The sequence below is a fragment of the Rhinoderma darwinii genome, chromosome 13, assembly GCF_050947455.1.
Source record: "Rhinoderma darwinii isolate aRhiDar2 chromosome 13, aRhiDar2.hap1, whole genome shotgun sequence".
Classification (NCBI taxonomy): domain Eukaryota; kingdom Metazoa; phylum Chordata; class Amphibia; order Anura; family Rhinodermatidae; genus Rhinoderma; species Rhinoderma darwinii.
Window position 1 is genome coordinate 25,432,390 of NC_134699.1, and position 25,374 is coordinate 25,457,763.

Consider the following 25,374-nt stretch of genomic DNA (forward strand, 5'->3'; position numbering starts at 1 on the left):
GCAATTTGTTTAGCGAAGGTCAAATTTGAGCTGGACAGTAATTCAAGATGTGTTCTGAGTTGTATAGCTTGATAATATAGTAGTATGTCTGGAAGTCCAAAACCTCCTAATGCTTTTGGAAGAGTTAATTGTTATATGAGACTCTAGGGTGGGACTGGTTCCATAAAAATCTAGGGAACATTCTCCTAGTCTCTGTAAAAAAGGATGTAGGGGTGAAAATAGGGGCTGCCTGTAATAAGTATAATAATTTAGGTAAAATTAAAGATTTTAGTAAATTCTTTCTCATGATCCACGATATCATCGGAATTTGAAGATCTCGTAGTTGGTCAGAAACGGACTTCAGTAATGGGGGGAAATTTAGGCGATAGATATCATGGAGATCACCAGAGATCTTAATACCCAAATAGGTGATGTGTGATGATGCCCACTTACATGGGAAATCTCTCGTGAGAGTAGAGAATATAGATGGGGATAGGGTGATGTTCAGGGCCTTGCATGTCGAGTGGTTAATCCTAAAATTGGATAAAACACCAAACTCCTCTAATAATGTCACTAAGTCAGGGAAAGCAGTCTTAGGGTTCGAGATAAACAATAACATAACATCTGCGAAAGCAGCTACTTTGTGGTCCTTATTGGCCACCTGCAGTCCCTGGATATTGGGATTTTGTTTAATGGCTGGAATAAACATTTCTAGGGTTAATATGAAAAGGGTAGGGGACTGTGGACAGCCCTGTCTCGTACCATTGGTTATTTTGAAGGTCGATGACAATACACCATTGGCCCTAACTCTGTCCGAGGGCGAGGCATATAGAGTAAAGACAGCATCTACCACTGCTGTGGGGAAGCCAAATTAAAGCAGCGTGGGGTACATATATTGCTAGTCCATCCTGTCAAAAGCTTTTTCAGCATCTGTACCGAGCAATACGAGGGGTCTTTTGAAAGTCTTAGCATAGTTTATGGAATGAAGAACTCTATAAGAGTTGTCTCTATCCTCCTTGCCACGCACAAAGCCAGATTGCTCTGGATCAATCATTTTGGGTAGAAAAAGGGCCATTCTATTCGCTAATAGCTTCGCCCATAATTTAACGTCCCTATTAAGGAGTGAAATTGGGTGATAGTTCCCACATTGAGCAGAATCTTTACCCTCCTTGTGTAATATTGCTATATGTGCTTCAAGGGCTTGAGAGTGTGGGGGGCAACTAGAGTTCAGCGAGTTTAAATATTCTACCAAAGGTTCACCCAGTACAGCAAGGAAATTTCTTGTAATAGGAAATCGGAAAGCCATCTGGGCCAGGACATTTGCCATTCGGGAAGGACTGTAGCACCTTCTTAATGTCAGCCCAAGTGACTGGGGCTAGCAGCGGTGTCACATCCTCGTCAGTTAAAGTTGGAAGGGATAATGTGTCCAGAAAACGTAATACGGCTTGGCGTTTACTATCAATAGAAGGGGCGAGGTTAGTAGAAGCGGAGTTAGTAGGGGAATCGCACGTTTTTAAATTATACAGGGAACTATAGAATGATGAGAAAATATCAGTAGAAGGGTCAGATGATATAGAGCCCCGATCTGTGAGGATGCGTTTAATATAGGTTTTCTCTTTGGCTTTTTTGACTAATGCGGACATAACTTTCCCATCTTTATCCCCATGTGAAAAAAACTTATGCCGCATTCAAAGGTAGACCTGGGCAGATTTAATATTTAAGACGACTTTAAGAGAGTTATGAAGGTTAGTCAGCTTATCCTGTTCTAAGATTGTGAGAGATCTCATGTAATCTTTCCATTTTAGCTATCTGAGACAGAAGCTCACTTATCTGTTTGGCACGTTGTTTTTTGCAGTACGCTCCTAGGGCTATAAACTCCCCCCTCATGTAAGCCTTATGTGCCTCCCATCTAGAGGGCTGACTAGTGTCTGTAGACAAATTTGTAACAAAGTAGGACTGCACCTTCTTCTCAAGAGCCCTCAACGTTGTATAGTTATCCAAAATTGTTTCATTTAATCTCCAAGTCCACTCTCTAGGAGAATGATCAGTAGGCTTAACTGCAAGATAAACAGACGCATGGTCGGAAATCGTTACTTTACCTATTGAGGAGCTTAGGAGATGCGAGAGACTGGTGTCAAGTGTAAAGAAATAATCTAATCTCTGATAAGAATGGTGAGCAGCAGAGAAGAAGGTGAAATCCTTGGTATCTGGGTGCAGAGTCCGCCACACATCTATTAATCTGGTATGCGCCAATGATGAGAAGATACGCTTCTGAGCTCTGTAGGATACAGCAGATCGCTTCGAAGTAGAATCCAGTAATGGGTTTAAGACTAAATTCAAGTCATCCCTTATACATAACCGATCAGTCAAAGCTGCAATCTTCTGTAAAACTTCTATGATCCAGTTTGTTGTATTAGTATTTGGAGCATAAAGGTTACAAATCGTAACTAGTTGGTTACCAAACCTGCCTTTCAATAATAAATATCTGCATTCAGGGTCAGCTATCAAGTCTAAAGACGTGAACTGGGAGTTCTTATGAAAACCAATACTGACACCCCTAGATGCAGAGGAAGGGCTAGGGGCATAATACCAATTGTTATAAAGTGCATGATGTAAGTTGGGGATATGACAAAGCGAAAGTGTCAGCCATAGTTGGAGGAGCGTAGAGACCTTAAAAAGACAGTTAATGCAAGTACCACAAAAATGAAAAGCAAGTATAAACTATAACAATGTATAACGAAACCTGAGACATTACTAGGATATTGCATACTCCGTGTGATCAGCATGTAGAAAACAGTCTGTAAAGGAGAGACTCCTTTATGAAAATGTAAACCTGTAAAGAAGGAAGACGATGAGTGGGGGGGGGGGGAAGGAGAGCAGAGAGAATAGTAGCACTGATCAGAGGAGCTACCAGAAACCGTTAATGCAAAGAAGAGCGTTTTGTATTGGCCAGCAGAACCAAAGATTGTACTTTTTTTTAATGTAATCATGTAGCTAACGTAACCAAGAGACAGCAAGCAAAAAGAATATGAAGGCAGACAATCGTAGGAGTCCAAGTTGATGGATGATCTGACTTGGTGTTTCCTATATTTCGGCGACTTCATCTTGGAAACTGTGGATCAGGCATCATGAGTTGGTAGGTCAGGTAGATCATCTGATTCATCTAACGGTAGCCAAGAAGGAATGTCCATAGGGTCAATATGAAGTTCACCCCACACATATCTAAGAACCTCTGGTTGTGTGATCATCATCTTCTTGCCCCTTTGGGTAATGCCCTGGCCAAAAGGATACAGCCAACGGTATGGTGTTTTGGACTCTCGAAGTTCGTCAGTGAGTGGCTTCAAAATTCTGCGTTTCTGCAGGGTAGAAGGGGCCAGGTCCTAAAAAATCTGGATGGCCGAACCCTCAAAGGTAAGTTCTCTCATTTCAGTGGGAAGGATAATAGATATATCTACATAACTCAGGAGTTTGCATATGATGTCCCTGGGGGGGTCAGACTGTGCCGGCTTCGGCTTGAGAGCTCTGTGCACTCTTTCTATAACAATATTAGCCGCTCTATCCTTTCCTAAGATATACACAAATAAGTGAGAGACAGTGGTTTGCAGGATATCTTGTAAATAGGATTCAGGCAGGCCTCTTATCCTTAAATTGTTTCTTCTGCTCCTGTTCTCCTGGTCCTCAGGGAGCAGGAGCAACAGAGTCTGATTGATTTGGGCCCGTTGTGTGAGAACTTTGTTATTCAGCGCTGTAAATAAAATGGAGGATTGTTAAGCCTGTTCCAGGGCCTCCACCCTTCCCCCAAGATGACGTAGGTCAGATTTAATGTCCGCCAGCTCACTGGCTATAGGAGCCAAAGCCTTAGTCAATGCTTTTTTCAAAAAACCACGGGATATAGGGGGTAGATCATCACTTGCCTGTGCATCTGAAGCACTTTCATCATCCGAGTCCTCATAGTGCTGGGCGGCATCTCGTGGTTTCGGCGCCATTTTGGGAGCTTGCAAGCCGGCAAATTCTTTTGAAAGAATTGATCAACTTCGTGTTGGTTTCGGGAAGCTTTAGAAGCCGGAGTGAGATCCCGGTTCTTTTCATTAGCTGTCAGCTTTCCCATAGTTAAGAACGGCCGGTATAATCTGGGTTTCTAGTGCTCAACATTTTTTTGGGGGAGTTGAGGTGATAAAAAAAACAGCTATTCTAGTATTTTTTATTTTTTTTACAGCATTCACCGTGCAGGATTAATATTGTTATATTGTAATAGTCCTGACTTCTACGGACGCAGTGATACCAATTATGTTTATTTTTTATTTTATTTTTTACATTAGGGGGAAAATGGTAAGAGGGTTTTTTTAAATTTTAATATTTTTTGTCCTGTTTGTAATAACTTATTCCTACTAGTTTTTACACTATTTATAGTCCCGCTAGGGGAATTAAAACATATGACCATACCATCATTCTATCAATTAACACCCTCCTTTTAAACCTTGCCCCTGGCCACGGGTGGCAGACTTGGGGGCCGTCATTTGGCCCCAAAGCTCCCATGCCAACCATCTGCATCCCACGATTGCGTAGTGGGTCAGCGCGATGAGATAACGGAGGAGCGCACCCCCTCTTACTAACGGCTTAGAGGCTGCAGTCGCTATTGACCACGGCATCTAAGTTGTTAAACGGCTGGGATCAGAGTTTTTCCGATCTTTTTTGTTACAGTGAGTTGTCGGCAGTAACATACAGCCGACACCCACTGAGTAGGGAGCGGGCTCAGTCCGTGAGCCTGATCCATATACCCTCTTTTGGCAAAGACGTGCAGTTATATAAAATGTCAGGAAGTGGTTAAATTTGATATGCAGGTGAAACAGCCCCAACCGTATGTACGGCGTTCTGCCTGGGTAAACATTGATGGGCCACTTCATTGTGCTGCTTGGCGGGTGTGACGGGAGTCGATCCCCCACCAATCAAATAGTCTATACGAAGGTATTGGCCATCAATAATAAAGTCCTGGAAACCCTTTAAAAAAGAAGCCGTAGCTGATTTACTTCCGAGTTGATGTTCAGCTCACACGGCGTCATGAAGTATTCACCCCTCTATTGCTCTTTTACACATTTATTGTGTAACTACTTTGATTCACTGTGGATTTAATGAGACTGTTTCTACTACACCGATCAACAGAAAAAGAGTTGTGTTAAAGTGAAAACTAAGATCTACAGAATGACCTCCGTTCATTACAAGTATTTAGTAGATGCAGATTTGGGAGTCATTACAGCCCCGAATAGGTCTCTATGAGCTTTACATATATGGAATACAGATACAGATTCTCCTTTGAATTGAGTTTTGGATTCGGACAGCCCCTTTAGAATATTAAAGGGGTTGTCCCAAGATTAACATTTATTACCAATCCACATAATAGCGCTTGGCTGTTTCCGTCAGCTCCATAGATTTTAAAATGGAGCGGCAGGGCGCATGGTTACCATTCATTCTCCTCCTCACAGTGATCGTGAAGGGAGGAGGAACTGGGAGTTCGGGAACCCTGTTATAGTGATCCGTGGGACCCCCAGCGATCAGACATTTATCACCTATCCTGTGAATAGGTGATAAATGTTAATCTTGGGGGCAACCCCTTTAATACTGCTGTTTTTTAAGCTATACTGATGCAGTCCTAGTTTTATGTTTAGGATCTTTTTTTCGAACAAAATAATTCTTCTCCCAAGTCAGTTCTTGCAGACTGCAGCAGGTTTTCCTCCAGAATTTCCATGTATTTTCCTACATTTATTTTGCTCTCTACCTTCTATTGCCTGCTGCAGAAAAAAAAGCTAAAAAACATGCCACTACCACCATTCTGTACCTTGGTGGACAAATTCTATATACCGTGCCATTCCTCTGTTATTCCTCCTAGAAATGTATGAAAACGTTGTCAAAGGGGTGTGTCACTACACAATCTGATACTTTGAGCACTGATTGGACATTGTCAGTGTGTAGAGACACCCCCCCCCCCCAACTAGTGACATGCCGTTGTCAATTTATTCATACATTTCAAGGGGGAATAACAGAGGATTGGCACAATGCACAGTACTAAGAAAAGATGATCTGGAATATTAAAATAAGTATTTACTACAACAGACATGTCAGGAGAGCTGACAGATCCTCTTACACACTGCGCATTATACCTCTGAACAACCTCGCGTTTTGCCTGTAGTAATCATTTCTCACATATTCTGTGCAATCACCAATAATTTGGGTAATATTCTATTGCAGGCCGTATTTTCTGTCTTGCTCATCCATTTTTCTTTTGCTCCCAAAATATCCTTTTATGGTCCCATCTGCTTAATTTCTTTCTGTACTTGACATAACCTCAGAATGGTTCAGTGATGCAGACCAATCTCTCGCCGCTATGTCTATTACTATGTGGAGATGTCAGAGGGTAACTGCAGACCTATTATTGGACATACAAAAAACTGTGGAATTGCTGAGAATATCATTTCCCTCCGATGTGCACCGTGACGCTCATAAAACGGTTATTGCTGCATTTTTTTCTGTCAACACCCTGACCATAAGCTTCAACCTTTTTTTGACTGATTCAAAAGTTGGACTCTAGTGACTGAGATATGAAAAGGCAGTCAGCAGGGCAGCCCTTAAAACGCTCAAGCAAGTTACAAAAGAAGATCCCAGTATCTGAAGAATAACCTATATTGAGATATATATTGTATGTTGCTCAGGTGACCTGCCTTTGATATATAGAAATTTGCCCGCTTCTTCCCTCCACCCTGTGTACCCTCAATGACCATCCTAGAGCATGAAAGTTAGTGGGCCCACAACATAATGCTGGCCATACACAAGCAATAGCTGTCGGCTGAACTTTCTGTCGACTCCACTATAAAAATGCACATTAACCTCAGCCGAGCATCAATGGGGAGAGGAGAATATCGCCCGTGTGGAGCAAAGGATCGGGCTTGCTAAAATCGAACAAAACTGATCTCTTTCCCCCCAATATCTGCTGTCGACAGACACCCATACACATGAGATTGTCGGCCAATCCTGTCGAGATCCATTAATAACCCTATTTTGGAACTCCAGATTGAGCGATGCCCTAATACGTAAGGTTCCTTTGCCTAGGTTCGCCTTTGAACCAAAGATGGACCTACATCGACCTGTGCCACCATACTGTATTCTATAAGCAGACAGAGGGTATCATAAAGGAGGACCCAGCTTGTTCATGTATTAAAGGGATGGCCCATTTCAATGGGGGTTATGTAATGTTTTATTTCCCCTGCAGCGTCACTGCAGGAGAAAGGAGGACAAGAAAGGATCTGTGGAGGTCTGAGATCTCTACAGAGTACAAAAATGAAGTGGCTACCTGATATTAATACTATCTTCTCACATATGTGTGACCGGTCAGAAAACAGGAAGTTTATGGGAACGCTGTATATGCCTTATACGCAAGCATAGTTTCACCTATAGTAATGCCGGTCCTGTATTCTGCAAATCTTTAAGTTTTTATGCCTTGAGTAATCTATGTGATGCCTCTAATTTCAGTTAAAGGGAATCTGTCACGTTAAAAAATTGCAGCATGTTCTGGAGCAGGGAGAGCTGAGCAGATTGATATACAGTTTTGTAGCAAAAGCTTTAGTATTACTTGTAATTTAGTCATTTAAACCTCTGCCCTTTCTAGGCTTAGGAGTCCAGTGGGCGGTCCTGATCACTGATTCACAGTTATCTCTGTATTCACACTCCTACAGGGATGGCTGCCACTGTATAGGACCGCCCACTGGACTCCTAAACTCAGATTAAGCATAGGTTTAAATGCATAAATTACAAGTTATATTAAATATTTTGCTACAAAAATATATATATTAATCTGCTCACCTACTCCTGCTTTATAACATGCCGCCTGCTGATTGGACTGCATTTTCAGAGTGACAGGTTCCCTTTAAGGCAAATGATTGAGCTGGGATTTCTTTATACGTCTTCTCAAATCCCTGTTGTATATGATCGGCTTAATAGGGCATCACATTCACTGTCAGTCTGAAGAATTTAACACGTCACTTAGTATGATGTTCGCTGATCTGAAGCCTGAATATGATAACTTGACACCATATTAGTAAAGGACCTTTGTCAGCAGCCAGATGCATTAGTCGGCCTGTGATAAAATGGTGAGTCACACTGGAATCAGATCTGAAGGTTATATTTATATTTTGTGCCGACTCTTTCGTGCAAGGTCCTGACAGGAGAGATTTCAGCGGACACAATCGACACATACAAGTTCACATTTAAGCATGTATAGTTGGCATCATAACTGGGTCATGGCAGGAACCTAATTAAATTATAGCAGATCTCGTACAAAAACGAATGCAGCCAGAAAGTGGAGAAGATGCCCATAGCAAACAATCACATCACCTACTTTTCATCCTGCCTTAGAAAATGAGAGCTGTAGTCAGATTGGCTGCTAAGGTCAATACCGAAGCTTTATGTACTCTAGTTTTTTTTCTCATAAGACCCATTTTGGAATAATCTAGACTGCTTTATGTTAATATTTGGGGGTCTTAACACACTGTGCGTCTTTATATACGTAGCCTCTCCCTAAATGATAAATTAAGCTTTATTTAAAGGGTAACACGTTGCCTAAATACAAGTCATTCACTGTTTGTTGGGCAATGTATTAATGAACTACCATTTATTTCAAATAAGGACTCATTCACATGGACTGTTCTGCAGCACACAGAGTCCCTACGCAGCGGCGAACATACTGCCCTGTGCAGCTGTACAGGAGCCCAGAGGGGAGTTGGTGACCCCTCTGCCACAACTGGGCTTGCAGCAGAAGCTAAATAAGTTATTGCTACGGAAGGAGAGTCATGGCTTACCAGTATTGGGCGTGTTGTACCAGTGTTGGGGAGTGACTTTTTGTCCATGGTAGATGTCTCTCTCCTGTCTCCTAGGATTCTATCAAGAGTCAGCACTGGGCAACAGATATCTAGTAAGACATTAGTGTCAAGTGTGACAGCGTGTGAGTGATGTGCGGAATGTGTCCTATGTGTGAGTGGCACGTGTGGCATTTGTCCTATGTTTGAGTAGCGCGTTTGTGGCATGTATCATGTGTGAGTGGCATGTATCCTATGTGTGAGTGGCGGATGTGGCATTTGTCCTATGTTTGAGTAGCGCGTTTGTGGAATGTATCATATGTGTGAGTGGCATGTGTGTCATTTTTCCTATGTTTGAGTAGCGCGTTTGTGGCATGTATCATATGTGTGAGTAAGCCTGTGTATGCCATATCCAGCATGTGAGTAGCATGTGAACAGTATGTGTGGGCCCCTTCAAGCACCACTTTCACCAGTGCATGAGGCTGGCCCACACATACTTCTTGAATAAGGCCCCTCTGCAGTCGGTGTTCACCCCGTCCGTATGGCAGTGTGTTTTTTAATGTGTAAAAGATTACATAATTTTTTTTAAAGAACATATTTGGCCAATTGTACCCAAATAGACCAAAAAAACTAAAAATCATGTCTGAGATGCTGTGTGTGCGTCTTTACTGGGGGAGTGGTGCAGTTCTCAGCCTCACTATTAACACCTTTGTTGGCCGACAAATTAACGAGGCCCTTCCTGTGCTTTTCTTTACTCCAGTTAAAGAGGTTTTATGTCCCATCCTTTGTCTCCTGGTGACACGAGCGCTGGCTAGGATTGAACTCTTCATCTCGTGCTTGTATGAAGAGGCTGCAAATGTGCAGCTCCAGCATTAAAATAAGCAGGTGACGTCTGCAGCTGGCGTCTACATGAGTAATGTCTCTTTAAGGTGACACATGTAAACAGCTTTTGGCTGTGCACATAAGGAGTAGAACGTATTTGTAATTTGGACAGATAAAAGCACTTACTTTGCTTGGTTCTACATGCTCATTAAAGCCGCCCACATTTAAAGACACTTCATTTTTCCAGTTGCTGTCGTGTTCTCTGAATGTCAGCGGCTCGGCTCTACAGGTGCTGCGGTGACATTCAGGAACCATGTTACTCATGTGTTATTCTGCGGACAGCTACATGCATGTCACACCAGCAATCCCTTCAACTCTGTCATAAATAGGGATTTTTAACACTTTATACATGGACGCAAATCTGCAAAACTATTACGCAGAAAAAAGAGAAGGTGATACACGATTATAATTCTATTGTTGGGCTCTTTCTCCTTAAAAAAAACAGTGCTAGGGATTGTGCCTAGAACTATTTTTTATAAAAACCGCACTTGTAAATTAGGCTTAAATTTATTTTAACATCCACATGTATTGTACTGTAAATTGATGCAGATTTTCGGTACAGATTTCTTTAGTTGGCGAATAGACTTTCTGCTATTTAAAGTGTACCTATCATTTCACTCCCTCAAAATAAAAACGACTCCATATGGGTTATAATGCCAGCGCAAAACATTTATTTGGTCCGTTCACCTTTATTTGCAGTTTTTTGTAATTTTTTGGTGATATTCTTGCGCCGTTGGGAGCAAGGAAACGGTTTCATTTTGCATGGCTGACGGGCGGGCTCCATCTAAGTCATCAGCCAGTACCTAGTATACTGATGTCAGTGCCCTCACTTCCCAGTATTATCTGCGGCCCGATTGCGAGCGCGACAAGTTAATGCAAAGATAGAGCAGCGCTTAGCCGCTGCCTCGAATTGTGATGTCACTAGGGAGCTGAATGGAGGCGGACTATGCCGAAAAACAGTAACTACTTTGTGACATGCTTGGGAGCGCGCATGTTGGGGAAGAGAGGAAGAAATCCGTATAAATAGATATGTAGCGTGGTATACAGATATCACATGGAGACATCAAAGGAGTATTTGTTTACCATGAGAATGACACTTAGCAATGCGCTATACGGAATGAAAAAAGTAAATACGGAGTCATAATTTAAAATGACTATATTATAAAGTAATAATTCTATAAAGGAGTTCAAAAGTAATAAAGTTTAAATGATAGTGACACTTTAAGCAATTTCCACAGAGATACGCAGTAGATATTGAGGAAACGTAATGTATAACACCCCAGCAATATCCTTACAGTCCGGACATTTTAAACATCTATAGCTAAATAGGACCAATAACAATGACATATGTTTTCCTGTACTTAGTGCCAGCGCACAATGTACTCACAGCTGTAGGGTTCCCGGAAAGTAAGGCATATTGTAAAGGATCTGCCAGGCACAGCTTCGGGGTTAACGCCCATAGATAATCAGTCTGCACCTGCTTCTATGTCTGTGAGACTGACTCCATCTTCCACCACTCAGGGTGGCAGGCTTAGGAGTGGGAGAGCCTATCACAGCCTGGCCAGACGGAGCTAGCTCCCGCCCTCTGTCTATTTATACCTGCCTTTCCTGTTCCTCCTTTGCTTGTGATTCTTCTCGTTTGGTTTCCTGGCCCTGCTGCAGCTTCTTGTACTATTGTCCTTGCTTCATATTGACCCCGGCTTGCGGACTACTCTCCTGCTCTGCGTTTGGTACCTCGTACACTCCTGGTTTGACTCGGCTTGTTTACTACTCTTCTGCTCTGCGCTTGGCACCTCGTACTCTCCTGGTTTGACTCGGCTTGTTCACTTCTCTTGTTGCTCACGGTGTTGCCGTGGGCACTGCCCCTTTCTCCCCCTAGCTCTGTGTACCCTTGTCTGTTTGTCTGTCGTGCACTTATTGAGCGTAGGGACCGTCGCACAGTTGTACCCCGTCGCCTAGGGCGGGTCGTTGCAAGTAGGCAGGGACGGAGTGGCGGGTAGATTAGGGCTCACTTGTCTGTCTCCCCACCCCCGTCATTACACATATATTCCAATAGTCTCCTGCCCACCCTCAGCTGTACCCACTTTAAAAAATGTTCTTTAAAAATAAAATGTAAATTAAAAACCTTGTATGCTTGACTGTAGCACTGGGTTCCCACTCTGGACCCCAAACTGTCCATTTGTTGGCGCATATAATCTGTGCATGGCATCGGGCACGTCTTCAGAATGATGGCAGCAATACCGGAACATATTCGACACTTCCTGGCAAACCGTACTTAAAAAAAAAAAAACTTATTAGGGAATATAATCATGAATACATCTTTTAATTACAATATAATTCTGTCATTTTAGTTTTTTCCATTTTGCAGTCTCTACATTATAGCTGCACCACAAGGCCGGCGTGGAGCGTTTACAACGTGAAGCAGGCACCACTGAACATTGTGATGTATGCATTCACTTTCCTCATGAACTACTTTGTCACTTTTCATAAATCCTATATATTCAACCTTGTCGTATCCTCGTCCGCCTTCCTTCTTAGTGGCGAACTCTGTAATCACAGGGAAATAATACAGAGGAGACATTTGTCCAAAAAGCTGGACAGTTGACAGAGTAATGTAGATCCGCCACACAATAATCATGACATCTAAGCAATTTCCCCCAATTACTTTCCGTTACAACCACTAATAGTAAATTGTGGACATTGTTACAATAGTTCTGGTCCTTGCTGGACCAGAATAGCAAACAGTACCATTAACTCTCTTCCCTGTAATCCAGCCACCTGTGTGTTTCTGATCAGACACCATCTCGACACCTTTAGATTTCATTCTTCTTTCTCTGTGCTATTATATCAATCCCATGGTGCATCAGCACAGCATAAAATGAGCAGGTGGAGCCAGTGCCATCTCTGCCTGCTGGGTAGGACAGTGTGATTATCCTTCCCTCAATATTCTCCTAAATAAGAGGTTAAAGGTGTAGAACCAAGGAGGCTGAAATGTGATCTTCTTCATTATAACTGTGTGACCAGCCTGTCTAATCATCATCGGTAACTGTGATAGGAGTCGTGCCCCTCTCCCCCAGTGGAGTGCCTCTGTGGAACAGTCTGTGATGACATCATACAGGAAGTTGTGGTTATTGTATGAGTGACATAAGGAGGCTCTGTCAACAGATTAGAAGTGCCCTATCTCCTACATAATCTGATCGGCGCTGTAATGTAGAGAACAACAATGGTTTTTATTTTGAAAAACTATCATTTTTGAGCAAGTTATGAACAATTTTAGATTTATGCGAATTTCTTTCTTAATAGACAACTGGGCGTTTTTTTACCTTTTTACCAACTGGGCGTTGTAAGAGAAGTGTTTGACGCCGACCAATCAGTGACCAATCAGCGTCATACACTTCTCTCCATTCATTTTTAGCTGTACTCGCAGCACGGCGTGATCTCGCGAGATCACGCTATGCTGTCACATACACCCACATTAACTTTACTGAAGTGTCTTGAGAGTGAATAGACATCGCCTCCAGCCAGGACGCGATGTCTATTCACACTCCTGACACTTCGGTAAAGTTTCTGTGGGACTTACTCAAACAGCACAGCATGATCTCGCAAGATCACGCTTTGCTGTCATTCAGAGCGTGATCTCGCGAGATCACGCTGTGCTATGATTAAGTCCCACAGAAACTTTACCGAAGTGTCGGGAGTGTGAATAGACATCGCGTCCTGGCTGGAGGCGATGTCTATTCACACTCAAAACACTTCAGTAAAGTTAATGTGATGTGCTGCGAGTGCAGCTAAAAATGAATGGAGAGAAGTGTATGATGCTGATTGGTCACTGATTGGTCAGTGTCATACACTTCTCTTTACATTGCCCAGTTGGTAAAAAGGTAAAAAACGCCCAGTTGTCTATTAAGAAACTAAATAGCATAAATCTAAAATTGTTCATAACTTGCTCAAAATTGATCGTTTTCAAAATAAAAACCACTGTTGTTATCTACATTACAGCGCCGATCAGATTAGGTAGGGGATAGGGCACTTATAATCTGGTGACAGAACCTCTTTAAGCTTATACCATTGAATCATGGAGAGAAAGCAGGTCACCGCTGGTCTAGTGAACAAGTTTGTGGGTCTCTATGATCAACAGTTCATTCTTCTTTTGCATAAATGTTGCTTTACTTGTTACTAGTGTGAATGTTGCAGTTTGTACAAATATTATTGTCAGCCATTAGTTTGGCCACATATTGTTGGCTGAGGTGCACATTGCATTATCCAAACCTCTTGAATGTAATTGGCTAACAAGTATGCCACCCATTTCTACAGTTTTCATTGACATGACATGACATGAATACTACACATAGACTTATCTACCCTCTTCAATCACTTACCCTCTACTGTTCCTCTGTTCTCACTTCTATCCGAATGCTATATAACAGCTAGACTATTTTCATTCCCCTTCTCTGTGGACATTTCTATTGCATCTACAATAACAAAATACAAAAAAGAAGCAACTTTGTAATCAGAGTCGCTTAAAAATATTCTACCGTTTTAGGTTTACAGCTCTTGTGCAAACCTAATGTGTCTTTATGGTTACAGATTGCAAACCCTGTGTAGTTTGATCCTGCATTCATGTGTTACTCCACTTTCCCTGCTCCCTTTTCTTGCAACCTAATGACATTAAGAGAGCAGGAGCAACATCTGCATTCAGCCCCAAACCAGAATGGAGAGTGCTTTCCGCTCATTCTGCAGCTGGATGCGGCCATCTCAACTGGTGGAAGGGGGGGGGGGGGGGTCCTGTGGATATGCCATACATATTTCAGATAGAAATACTTTTTACTTTCATTGTTGCATCTACGTCTTGAAATACAAGAGACCAGAAAAAACGGTCATACAGATCACAGGGCAATAGTCAACAGTCCATGGCTACATTTCCAAGTCCGTGGCTCTCAGGTAATGCTGGGGGTTACAGCTCGCAGCAGCCGGAGTGCCACAGCTTCCAGCCACACTGTAAGGAGTCCCAGCGATGCATCTCATGATAGAATCAGTTGTGTTTGGACTGTAGAATTATGTTGTATTTGTAGACACTGGCTCAGCTCAAGCTAAATTTAGAGTCCAGTGACTGATCTCAGATATGAATATGTTATCGTTCTTATTTTTTTCATGCCTCTACTGGAAAGCGCCAAGTTTCCACTCACTAATTCTGTTTATACCTTTGGCGTCAGACTTTGGTTTCCCTGTAGAAATGTTAATATTTGGAGAAAGGTGTTTTTTTTTTTCTTTAAACAGGAAACTAAACTGTAGAAGAATTTTTTTATGAACTAGAAGCTGAACGGCACCTTTCTCTCCTCCTCTCCATGCCTGTCACGGCGCATTTATTTATTTCTCAAGTTATTTTGGTTTTTAACTCCGTGTGCAGTGGATGCTGGCAGACTATTAAAATAGGCTGTAACACTCAAGTCACAAAGGAATTGCTGAAAAAAATAAAATGATGCAGAATTGCACCACATATTTTCACCCATTTGCGTGTTTGAGAACATCCACAAGTATAACTTTTGGTATCGAGAACTGAACCCCGATCAGGCGCCTCTAAAACCAGCTGGAAATCTATGTAGCGGAGATATAGGAAAACTATGAAAGATCTACCAGCTTCATGAATGTGGAACGGTCACTCGATAGGTCAATTCGATAGGTGCAATTCAGCTATAGAGTGTATGTGGGTTTAGCTGTAGCCCCCCTCCCCTCCATGTGCCCTATAACCCTGGGAGGAGGGTAGCAATAATACAGGATGGATATAATGGCATCACTCCTTCCCGAATAAGCCTGGTTACTTAGATTTTGGATATGTTCCCCAATGTACATACTAAAGTAGATCTCCAACAGTTTAGAGAATGTTTAACCCTTTTAGGACTAGGAGTATTGTGAGCCTCAAAACAGGGTAACACCGATATCAGAATGACCAGTAGAATAAAAAATAACGTATATTTAAACTGCATGGCGGAAATAAAACAAAAGACGATGGCAGATTTACTGTTTTGGAATGAGGTGATGAAGAAAAAAAAAATCTTTAAAAATATTGCTTGGTACTGAAGCCCTCAAAATGGTCCTTAAGGTGTTAATAGTGGAAAAGATCATTCAGCCGTATCCACATTCCTGCAATGAAACCTCCCTTGTTTTAAGGTTCAAGAGTTGGAAAAATTCTTCTATAATTGGGCCTTTTGGGAAGCATTTGCATTATGACATTGTAGAACTGAATATTATATGTACACATTTTGAAACGGAAACCGATATTTTCTTTCATTTTTGGCTTTGAGCTAAATCAAAGGGATGTTATGGGGTTAAAGGCATGGTTGATTTATTTTAGAAATATCGCCACTCTTGACTATGGGCTGGGTGTTTATACAGCTAAGCCTGAAAGAAAGCAGCCATGTTATTTGAATATCATACAAACCCTTTAACCCCTTAAGGACGCAGCCTTGTTTTGGCCTTAAGGCTCCGAGACGATTTTTCAAATCTGACATGTTTCACTTTATGTGGTAATAACTTCGCAATGCTTATACCTATCCAAGCGATTCTGAGATTGTATTCTCGTGACACATTGGACTTTACGTTAGTGGTAAAATTTGGTCGATATATTCAGTGTTTATTTGTGAAAAATAGCAAAATTTTGAGAATTTGTTTTAAAAAATTGAATTTTTCTGATTTTAAATGTATCTGCTTGTAAGACAGATAGTAATTCCACCCAAAATAGTTACTAGTTTACATTCCCCATATGTCTACTTTATGTTGACATCATTTTTTGAACATTCTTTTATTTTTGTAGGATGTTACAAGGTACATAAGCAGCAATTTCTCATATTTTTAAGTAAATTTCAAAAGCCTTTTTTTTAGGTATCAATTCAGTTCTGAAGTGGCTTTGAGTGGCCTACATATTAGAAACCCCCATAAAACACCCCATTTTAAAAACGAAATCCCTCAAAGTATTCAAAACAGCATTTAGAAAGTTTCTTAACCCTTTAGGCGTTTTACAGGAATTTAAAGCATAGTATAGGTGAAATATACAAAGTTCATTTTTTATGCCGAAAATCCTTTTTATTAAAGTTTTTCTGTAAGACAGAAAGTTTTACCAGAGAAACACAACTCAATATTTATTGCCCAGATTCTGAGGTTTTTAGAAATATCCCACATGTGGCCCTAGCGTGCTACTCGACGGAAACACCGGGCTCAGAAGCAAAGGAGGACCTAGTATATTTTGAGGTCTCCTTTTTATTAGAATATATTTTAGGCACCATGTTAGGTTTTAAGAGGTTTTGTGGTGCGAAAAACTGTGGAACCCCTACAAAAGTTACCCATTTGGCAAATTACACCCCTCAAGGAATTTATCGAGGGGTATAGTGAGCATTTAGACCCCACATGGGTTTTGCTGCATTTTGTGGAATTAGGCTGTGCAATTGGAAAACACATTTTTCCGATTAAAAGGTACAAATTTTTACTTTTTACACGGAATAAAGGAGAAAAAGCACCCCAAAAGCAATTTCTCCATATGTGGGCATAAACTGCTGGTTGGACAAACGGCACAGCTCAGAAAGGCAGGAGTGCTATTGGGCATGTAGATTTTGCTGGATTGGTTTTTGGGCGCCATGTCACATTTGTAGAGCTTCTGAGGTACCAGTAAAGGGGAAACCCTATTCATGGGGCGCATGCGACTTTTTGATCAGTTTTTATACTATTTTTTAAGAGGCGTGGTGACTAAAAGACAGCAATTCTACTATTGTTTTTTATCCCTTTTTTACAGCGTTCACCGTGCGCTATAAAGGACATTTACTTTATTCTGTGGGGCGATACGATGATGGCGATACCATAGGTTTATAGTTTTTTTTTTATGTCTTACGGCGTTTGCACAATAAAATACTTTGAATAAAAAATCATTTACTTTTTTTGTTGCCATATTCTAAGAGGCATAACGTCTTTATTTTTCAATCAAGAAAGCCGTGTGAGGACTTGTTTTTTGCGTATTGAACTGTAGTTTCGATAAGAATCATTTTTGGGTACATGCAACTTTTTGATCTCTTTTTATTCCAATTTTTGGGAGGTGAAGTGACCAAAAAATTGTGATTCTGGTATGGTTTATTATTATTTTTTTATACAGCGTTCACCGCGCGAGATAAATAATGAAATACTTTTGTAGTTCAGGCTGTTACGGACGCGGCGATACCAATTATGTATAGTTTATTCTTTTTTTAATAATAAAGACTGATAAGGGAATAAGGGGGATTTTTACTTGTATTACTTATGATTTTAAATTTTTTTTATACAACTTTTTTTTTAACTTTTATATTTTGTCCCACCAGGGGCTTGAAGGCAGGAGGCCCTGATCACAATTCTAATACACTGCACTAGTGTATTAGAGTTGTCAGCTACTCACTGACAGCAAGCATAGTGGGTCCTGACTTTGTCAGGACCCACTAGGCTTCCGTATATGGCATAGCCGGAGGCCATTGTTAGACCTCCGGTTGCCATAGCAACCATCGACGCCTGTGATCATGTCGCGGGACGTCGATGGTGTTTTAACCCCTAAGAAGCCGCGATCACTGTTGAACGCGGCTTCTAAGGGGTTAATCAGCAGGGACCACTGCGATCGGTCTCTGCTGAAGGAGCTGCGGCCACTACTGTACGAGACAGCAGTTGTCACAGCTCCTGTATGTGCCAGGAGGGGGGCCGGAATGGCCATTCCTCCCGTCAAGATACTATTAGGTCATGGAGGGAGAACGATGCACTTATCATGACCTAATAGTACGTCCAGGAACGACATTGCTCTGATTGGTCCGTAAAAATCCACGGACCACTCAAAGAGATCGCCGACCCGGGACTGCTCTCATTGGTCCCGGGTCGGCTAGCTGTGCTCCTCTGCTGTCTCTGACAGTGGGGATTACAGCCCATATTCTCCTGCTGCCTCGTTTAAATAGGACATTGCTCTGATTGGTCCGTGAATTTTCACAGACCAATCAGAGCGATCGCCGACCCGGGACTGCTCTCATTCGTACTGGGCCGGGTAGCGGTGATGGTTAGCGGTCTGTGACAGCTGTCATCACAGCTCTGTCACCGTGCATTAAGACACCGTGACGGTTTGATGCCATGGCGAATATATTCGTCATGGAGCATTAAGTAAAAGTGCTATATGACGAATATATACTCGTCATGGAGCGTTAAAAAGAGAGCGTTAAAAAGGACCTGTCACCTCTCCTGACATGTCTGTTTTAGTAAATAATTGTATTTCCCATGAAATAACAATTCTGGAGAATCTAGAACCTTACATTGTGCTGTTCCTCTGTTATTCCTTCTAGAAAGCTATGAATAAATTGATAACTGGGTGTTACCAGTTAGGGGTTTGTCCTTACACAGACTGACACTGACAGACTGTGTAGGGACACACCCCTTTCACAAGAGGAATGATGTCACCAAGTTGTCAATTTATTCATAAATTTCTAAGAAGAATTACAGAGGAATTGCACAATGCAGATTAGAAAATATGTACCCGAATTGTAATTTCATAGGGAATACAAGTATTTACTAAAACAGACATGTCAGGAGAAGTGACAGGTCCTCTTTAATGTTTGCTTACCTAGCCCTATGTTTAAATACGCTGTCCAAGGCTTGATGGCACGGGACATACAGTTAGGTCCAGAATTATTTGGACAGTGATACAATCTTCATGATTTGGGCTGAAGCAGTGCTGCTGAGGATACATCCTGTGAAGTGTGCCACACCATAGCCTAACACAGTTGTATTGTGAGTACCAGTAGATATTGGTAGTGAATGGGTTTTTGGTTCTCCACGGTTTGAATGAGATAAGAAATAACTTTAAGCCATAACCTTCAATAAAGATGGAGTTCTCCTTTAACTGCTCAGTTTATTCTCTCTCCATTTGTGACTTCTACCTTCATCTTCCCTTTTTCTTTTCCCAGGATTCGAGCACCCTCTGAAATGTTGACGGAACAAAGTTGTCTGTAAATAATGAATGAAGCTCTGCTCACATATTTCAGTAATATTTAACAACGGCATTCATTATGCATTAAATAGAAATGCTCTGCAAGAGATTTATAAGAAATGTTTTCCCATTTGCATTTTAAGTAATAGGAGGTTAAAAGCAGAGATAATTTCCTCTAAACACAGGCCACTTATCTCTTCTGCTTGGCACCCACACCAAGTACTTATAATGAAGCCAGACGATTGCACTCACAATGTAATTCTGCGTCCGGGAGAATGGTAATTAGCACTCAGCCGCGTTCTCTTTCAAGTGAAGAGTCAGCTCTCTTTGTCTTACACTAAGCACTATAAGAGCGCTCCGTAATATCACCCATAGGCACTTCTCACATATGCATAGAGATGCGTTCTCATACACCTACGGGTGGTCATGGATGTCAATGATTAGAGTTATCGGTTGTTTAGGGGACCAATAAGGTCCTCCAAGTCTTTTATTGGAAACTTTGAGTTTAGTCTTTACTGTAGTAGTTTGTCTGTAGCTACTAGATAGATAGAGGATCATTGGAGAAGCTGCCCCTGGAAATAGGTTATTCAGAGTATACCACCCCTTTAAATAACATAATTTGGTATTTTAAGTGCCCTCTGTTTTCAAAACCTCATCTCACACGTAGCGAGAAAAAAAAAAAATCAGCGTAAAAATCGGTGCAGGCTGCGGATTTTAAAATCTGCCGCATGCTCATTTGTGTACGGAGATGTTGTGGATTTTCACCACGGATTTCACGCTTTATGAGATCCCTGGTAAATTCTGCCCCATAAAAATGTTCCATGTTTTAATTGTAAAAATCTAGTTTTTCAGGGTTCTACGCAGTGCACATACTTGGGGCACGTCAATTGCAAATGTTAGACTATATTCAGGGTTAGCCTACGGCAGAAATTCTGCAGAAAATAAAGGCTGACATTCGCATTTCTGTCATAGATTATCCAGCGGTTTTGCACATGGATAATATTGTCATTCAATTGGGCTAATCCGTGTCTTTTCTGCGCAAATAAAATACATATCACTTTTTTTTCCCCCGTTGTTGTGTGAGGAATGTGAACGCATTTGAGGAGGATTTAGCTGTGGAATCTGTGCATAAATCCTCATTAAATCCTGAATGTGTGAACACGGCCACTGGGTTAGGGGAGGAGGTGGCAATAAAATTTACAGCAGAACTCTTAATGGACAGCAGGACTTGTTTTAAATATATATATATATATATATATATATATTATATATATATATTGCCCCCTACTATAAATTGTAAGATTAGAAGTCACTAAGAATTTCTATGACTATATTTTCCCAATTAAAGTTTTTATTTTTTGAGAAAAAAAACAAAACATGAGCGTTTACAACAATCCTCACACCCTTAATCCAAAGGATAATGAGGTACATCATTAGTACAGAATTACAGAAGAACAATAAGAAACAAACAGACAGTAAAAAGGAAACCGTGATTGCTGAAAAGAAAAGGAGTGTAAATGTTATACATATCTATTGCGAGTCAAACAGATATTATGGCTAACAGAATGTGCAAACCTTATTAGGTCTAAATCCTATATGTAGAGAGACAGAAACTATACCTCCCAGAATCGAAAAACAAATATAATGGAAATATCTCAGCAGACAGATACCACAGGAGTTTGCGAGCGTATATCAGGAAGTTGGTCTACAAAGTCTGACCAAAGAGACCAACGTAAGGCAAAGGCAGAGTATCGGAAGGTTCGTATTGCCAACATTTTTTCCATTAACCAATCCAAGCGCACCTGGTTAGTGAGTTCCTGAACCAGAGGTGACGGGGACTTCCAGGATCTAGCTATTATAATTCTAGTCGCCATTATTATATGTCCCACAAACGTCCTCATGGATTGCGGGATGTCCATAATGCCTATGAAGCATAGAGCTAGAGCCGGAGACGGGAGGATTGTGCAGCGAGTAACGTTAGATATTAAGGAAAAAGACTGCAAAATTTCTTTTTGAAGAGTAGTGAGGAGATTCATTTCCACCATTGGGGGATATGAAACTCTCATTCTTATAAAAAGACGTTCTGCAGGATCTGAGGTGTGTATTAGGTTGTTTTGCAGCAGCAGGGACACAGAACTGTATAACATACTGTGCAGCTGCTGAAGAACCTCTTTTAATAGGGGTTTCAACATGTTAGTCAGTCATTGACATAGAACTGTAATCTGCTACTTATTGGTTTTGCAGTAAGACATCAGCAGTGTCTATGTAATGCCATTTATCTCTATATAATCATCAAGTGCTGACATCAGAATGACATTATTTGCAGACCTGTTGATGGAAACTTTTCATTGATGTGTATTATAATATATATCATAGCACTTGGCGTAGGTAACTGGAATAAGGCAAGGACAACAATGATAGTCAATTGGATAACAGTCTGCTAAACTACAGCGTGATTTATACTTTTCTAGTTGTACGGTGTCTGAATAGATCTCATACTTTTACTACAAGAAACGTTTGTTTTTTGTTTTTTTTTTGCTTGCTCATGGAGACAGCAGTTGGCGGCAGAACACCATGGTGATCACATAAAATCAATCCATGAGAAACTGGTTTCACACCTACCTACTCCATAAATAGCATTACCGTGAGCTCCTGCATTGAGGTCTCATCAGATGTTCGTCTGGGGGTGAGGGAACACGTGGCATCAATGTGTAGATCTCAAGATTCACACATTAGACAGTGGCTTCCTTGCCAGCAGTAAGTTGGTGCTATTTCTGTGTAGTCAGTGTATTTTGGGCGTCTGTGATGTATTTCTGAAATGTTACCTTACAAATTGTACCATTTTGTTTATTGCATTCAATAAATAGTGTCACTGGTTCGAAGACATTTACTGGCTTCAGAAAAGGGGAACCGTCTGTTTCATTTCTTAAATGACGCTTTAGGTCACAATAACCTGAAAGAAGAAGTCTCCTGTCTGAGATCTACTATTATAACTAAAGGGATTGTCTTATGAAGACAGCCCCTTTCCTTATGTCCTATTAGGGCAGGGGGGGCCAACTCATTTTCACAGAGGGCCACATCAGCCTTATGGTTGCCTTCAAAGGGCCGATTGTAATTGTAAGACTGCATAAATGCAACAGCTCGCTTAACTGCTAAGGATTTATGCACGGGCAAGACACAATCTCGATGTGGGAGTAAACCAGGGTTGCTAACCTCCACTTCAGTCATTTCTGGACGACTGATGCCCCAGTTGAGCCCCCTGTAGATAGCACCACACACACAGCCCCCCGTAGATAGCCCAACACATAGCCCCCTGTAGATCGCACCACACCCCCCCTGTACAGAGTGCTACACACAGTCCCCCCTTGTACGGAGTGACACAGTCCCCGATTGTACAGAGTGCCATACAGAGCCCCGCCTTGTACGGACTACCACACACATTCCCCCTTGTACAAAGTGCCACACACAGCCCCCTTGTACAGGGTGCCACACTGCTACCCTTCTACTGAGTGCCACACAGTCCGTCCCTTGTACTGAGTGCCACACAGTCCGTCCCTTGTACGGAGTGCCACACAGTCCGTCCCTTGTACGGAGTGCCACACAGTCCGTCCCTTGTACGGAGTGCCACACAGTCCGTCCCTTGTACGGAGTGCCACACAGTCCGTCCCTTGTACGGAGTGCCACACAGTCCGTCCCTTGTACAGAGTGCCACACAGTCCGTCCCTTGTACAGAGTGCCACACAGTCCGTCCCTTGTACTGAGTGCCACACTTTCCGTCCCTTGTACTGAGTGCCACACATAGGGCCCAGAGCGGAGAGTGGTAGCTTACTGCTCTGCCTGACGTGACTCACATTTAACAGCAGGTCACGTGTTAGCGGTCTGAGTGAGGTCCGTGCCGGCCCGGGAATAAACCAGTCCAGTCACCTGACCTGAGTCAGTCACCTGACCTCATGTCATTGACATGAGGTCAGGTGACTCAGGTCAGGTGACTGGAGTGGTCCAATCCTGGCACTGACCTCACTCAGACTTAGAAGTCAAACTTAGAAGTCCTGCTGTTGTGGCGCTGCATGTAAAAACCTAATTCAGGTTTTTACATGCAGCGGACCTCGCGGGCCACATAAAATGTGGCGGCGGGCTGAATTCAGCTAGCGGACCTTACGTTTGACATGTGTGTATTAGGGCATATGGACGTCATATTAGCCAGAGCAGTTTACAAAGAGCAGCTCTTGACCTGGCCTGTACATGTGTTACATGGTTGCCCCTGTATCTTGCCTTATGTACCTTGTACTAATTGAGTTGATTATATTCTTTTGCATACATGACTAAAACGAAGTGTACAATGTAACTGGATTTTTGTAAATCAGTGAATTGTGGGTGCTCAGTTGACAGTTACACAGAGCTTAGCTGTATGTCACATATCTGACAGCAGACTAGAGCTAAACGGTTTCCAAGGGCAAACAGTAGAGTTTTAAGGGCAGCCATGCAAATGAATGGTTAAAATGTACATAAAATAAGTATATATATTGTTATAAAAAAGTAAAGCAAAGAGTTTTTAGGGTACATCTACATGCCGCAGATTTCGCAACAAATCCTCTGAAAAGTCTGCATGTGTTAAATGCAGATTTTGCATCTGATTTGGAGCAAACATTTTCTGCAGAAATCTATCTGCATGCACTGTACTATAAATTGCTGTGGATTGTACCGTAAATCTGCCCCGTGTGAACTCATCCTATTGACACCTTTGCAGACTTTTTTTTTGTTATTGCACTGTATGTATTTTATTAAATAAAACATATTGACAATTGGTTTCTATTTAATATTTTGCACTTTATCTTCTGCAGCTTGTATGTCTTACAATACAATACAAGCTGCAGAATGCCATTAAGTACTCATTCTAACAGACCAGCTTATTTTCTGTTTATCTCTAGCCTCTCTCTCTACTCTCCTTAATGCTTTTCTAAGGCGAAATCTTGATTTAGGTTTATTTTCTTTGGTTTTAAAGATGTCAGCTTACAATACGTAACGTTCAGGAGAGAAAGAGCAGAGCGAGAAGAGAGAAGAGAAGAGTGCGAGAGAGAGAGAGACTAGAGATAGGCTGGTCTGTCGGACTGAGCATTGGACGGCAACCAGCAGCTTGTATTCTATTGTAAGACAAATAAGTTGCAGAAGACAAGCAGTGCAAAATTTAAAATGAAGATGAATTGTAAATATGTTTTAATAAAATACATAGAACGCAATAATTAAAACATTTTTTAAAGAAAATCTGCAAGAGGTGTCCATAGCCTTTAAAGTTGCTCAACCCTTCATGTACATTTAGGTTTTTAAGATAGAGCATTATTTCCTAACAATACCCAAAACTTTGCAGTCTCCAACATTTATAAAACGAAAAAAAAAATAGAGGTTTTGATTTTCTATTGATTGAAACTGAAATATGGGTTAATGAGAAATTATGATTAATGTTTAATATTTAGATTACCAATACAAATCCTGCTATTCACCGAATAGGCAATTTCCAGTTAAAGGGGCTGTTTGAGATCATAACTAGTATTGCAGCTCAGCCCTTTACAGGCGAATAATCCCGATAACATTGTTTGGAAACATCACCTGAACCATCAGTATATAATTTCTGACAATCTCCATATAGAGAATATTCTACTGACATATCTCATAAGTCCCTGCTCTATGTAACACTTC

At 41.5% G+C, this 25,374-nt stretch overlaps 2 protein-coding genes across 3 annotated transcripts in view; one reads left to right on the forward strand and one right to left on the reverse strand.

The window, feature by feature from the left end:
* Positions 1-25,374, reverse strand: part of GIP (gastric inhibitory polypeptide) — an 81,758-nt gene that overhangs the window by 53,039 nt on the left and 3,345 nt on the right. The window contains exons 2-4 of one of the 2 annotated variants that reach the window (XM_075847004.1): positions 19,566-19,671; positions 14,084-14,176; positions 11,830-11,965 (exon numbers count right to left, since the gene is read on the reverse strand). In XM_075847004.1, coding sequence (XP_075703119.1) covers positions 11,830-11,913 — 84 coding nt within the window. In that variant the 5' untranslated portion in view covers positions 11,914-11,965; positions 14,084-14,176; positions 19,566-19,671. Of the gene's footprint in view, positions 1-11,829; positions 11,979-14,083; positions 14,177-19,565; positions 19,672-25,374 lie in introns of both variants that reach the window. The other variant, XM_075847003.1, reaches the window with a different exon arrangement.
* Positions 1-25,374, forward strand: part of LOC142666803 (potassium channel subfamily K member 9-like) — a 35,317-nt gene that overhangs the window by 7,601 nt on the left and 2,342 nt on the right. The gene's annotated exons all lie outside the window — the stretch shown is intronic.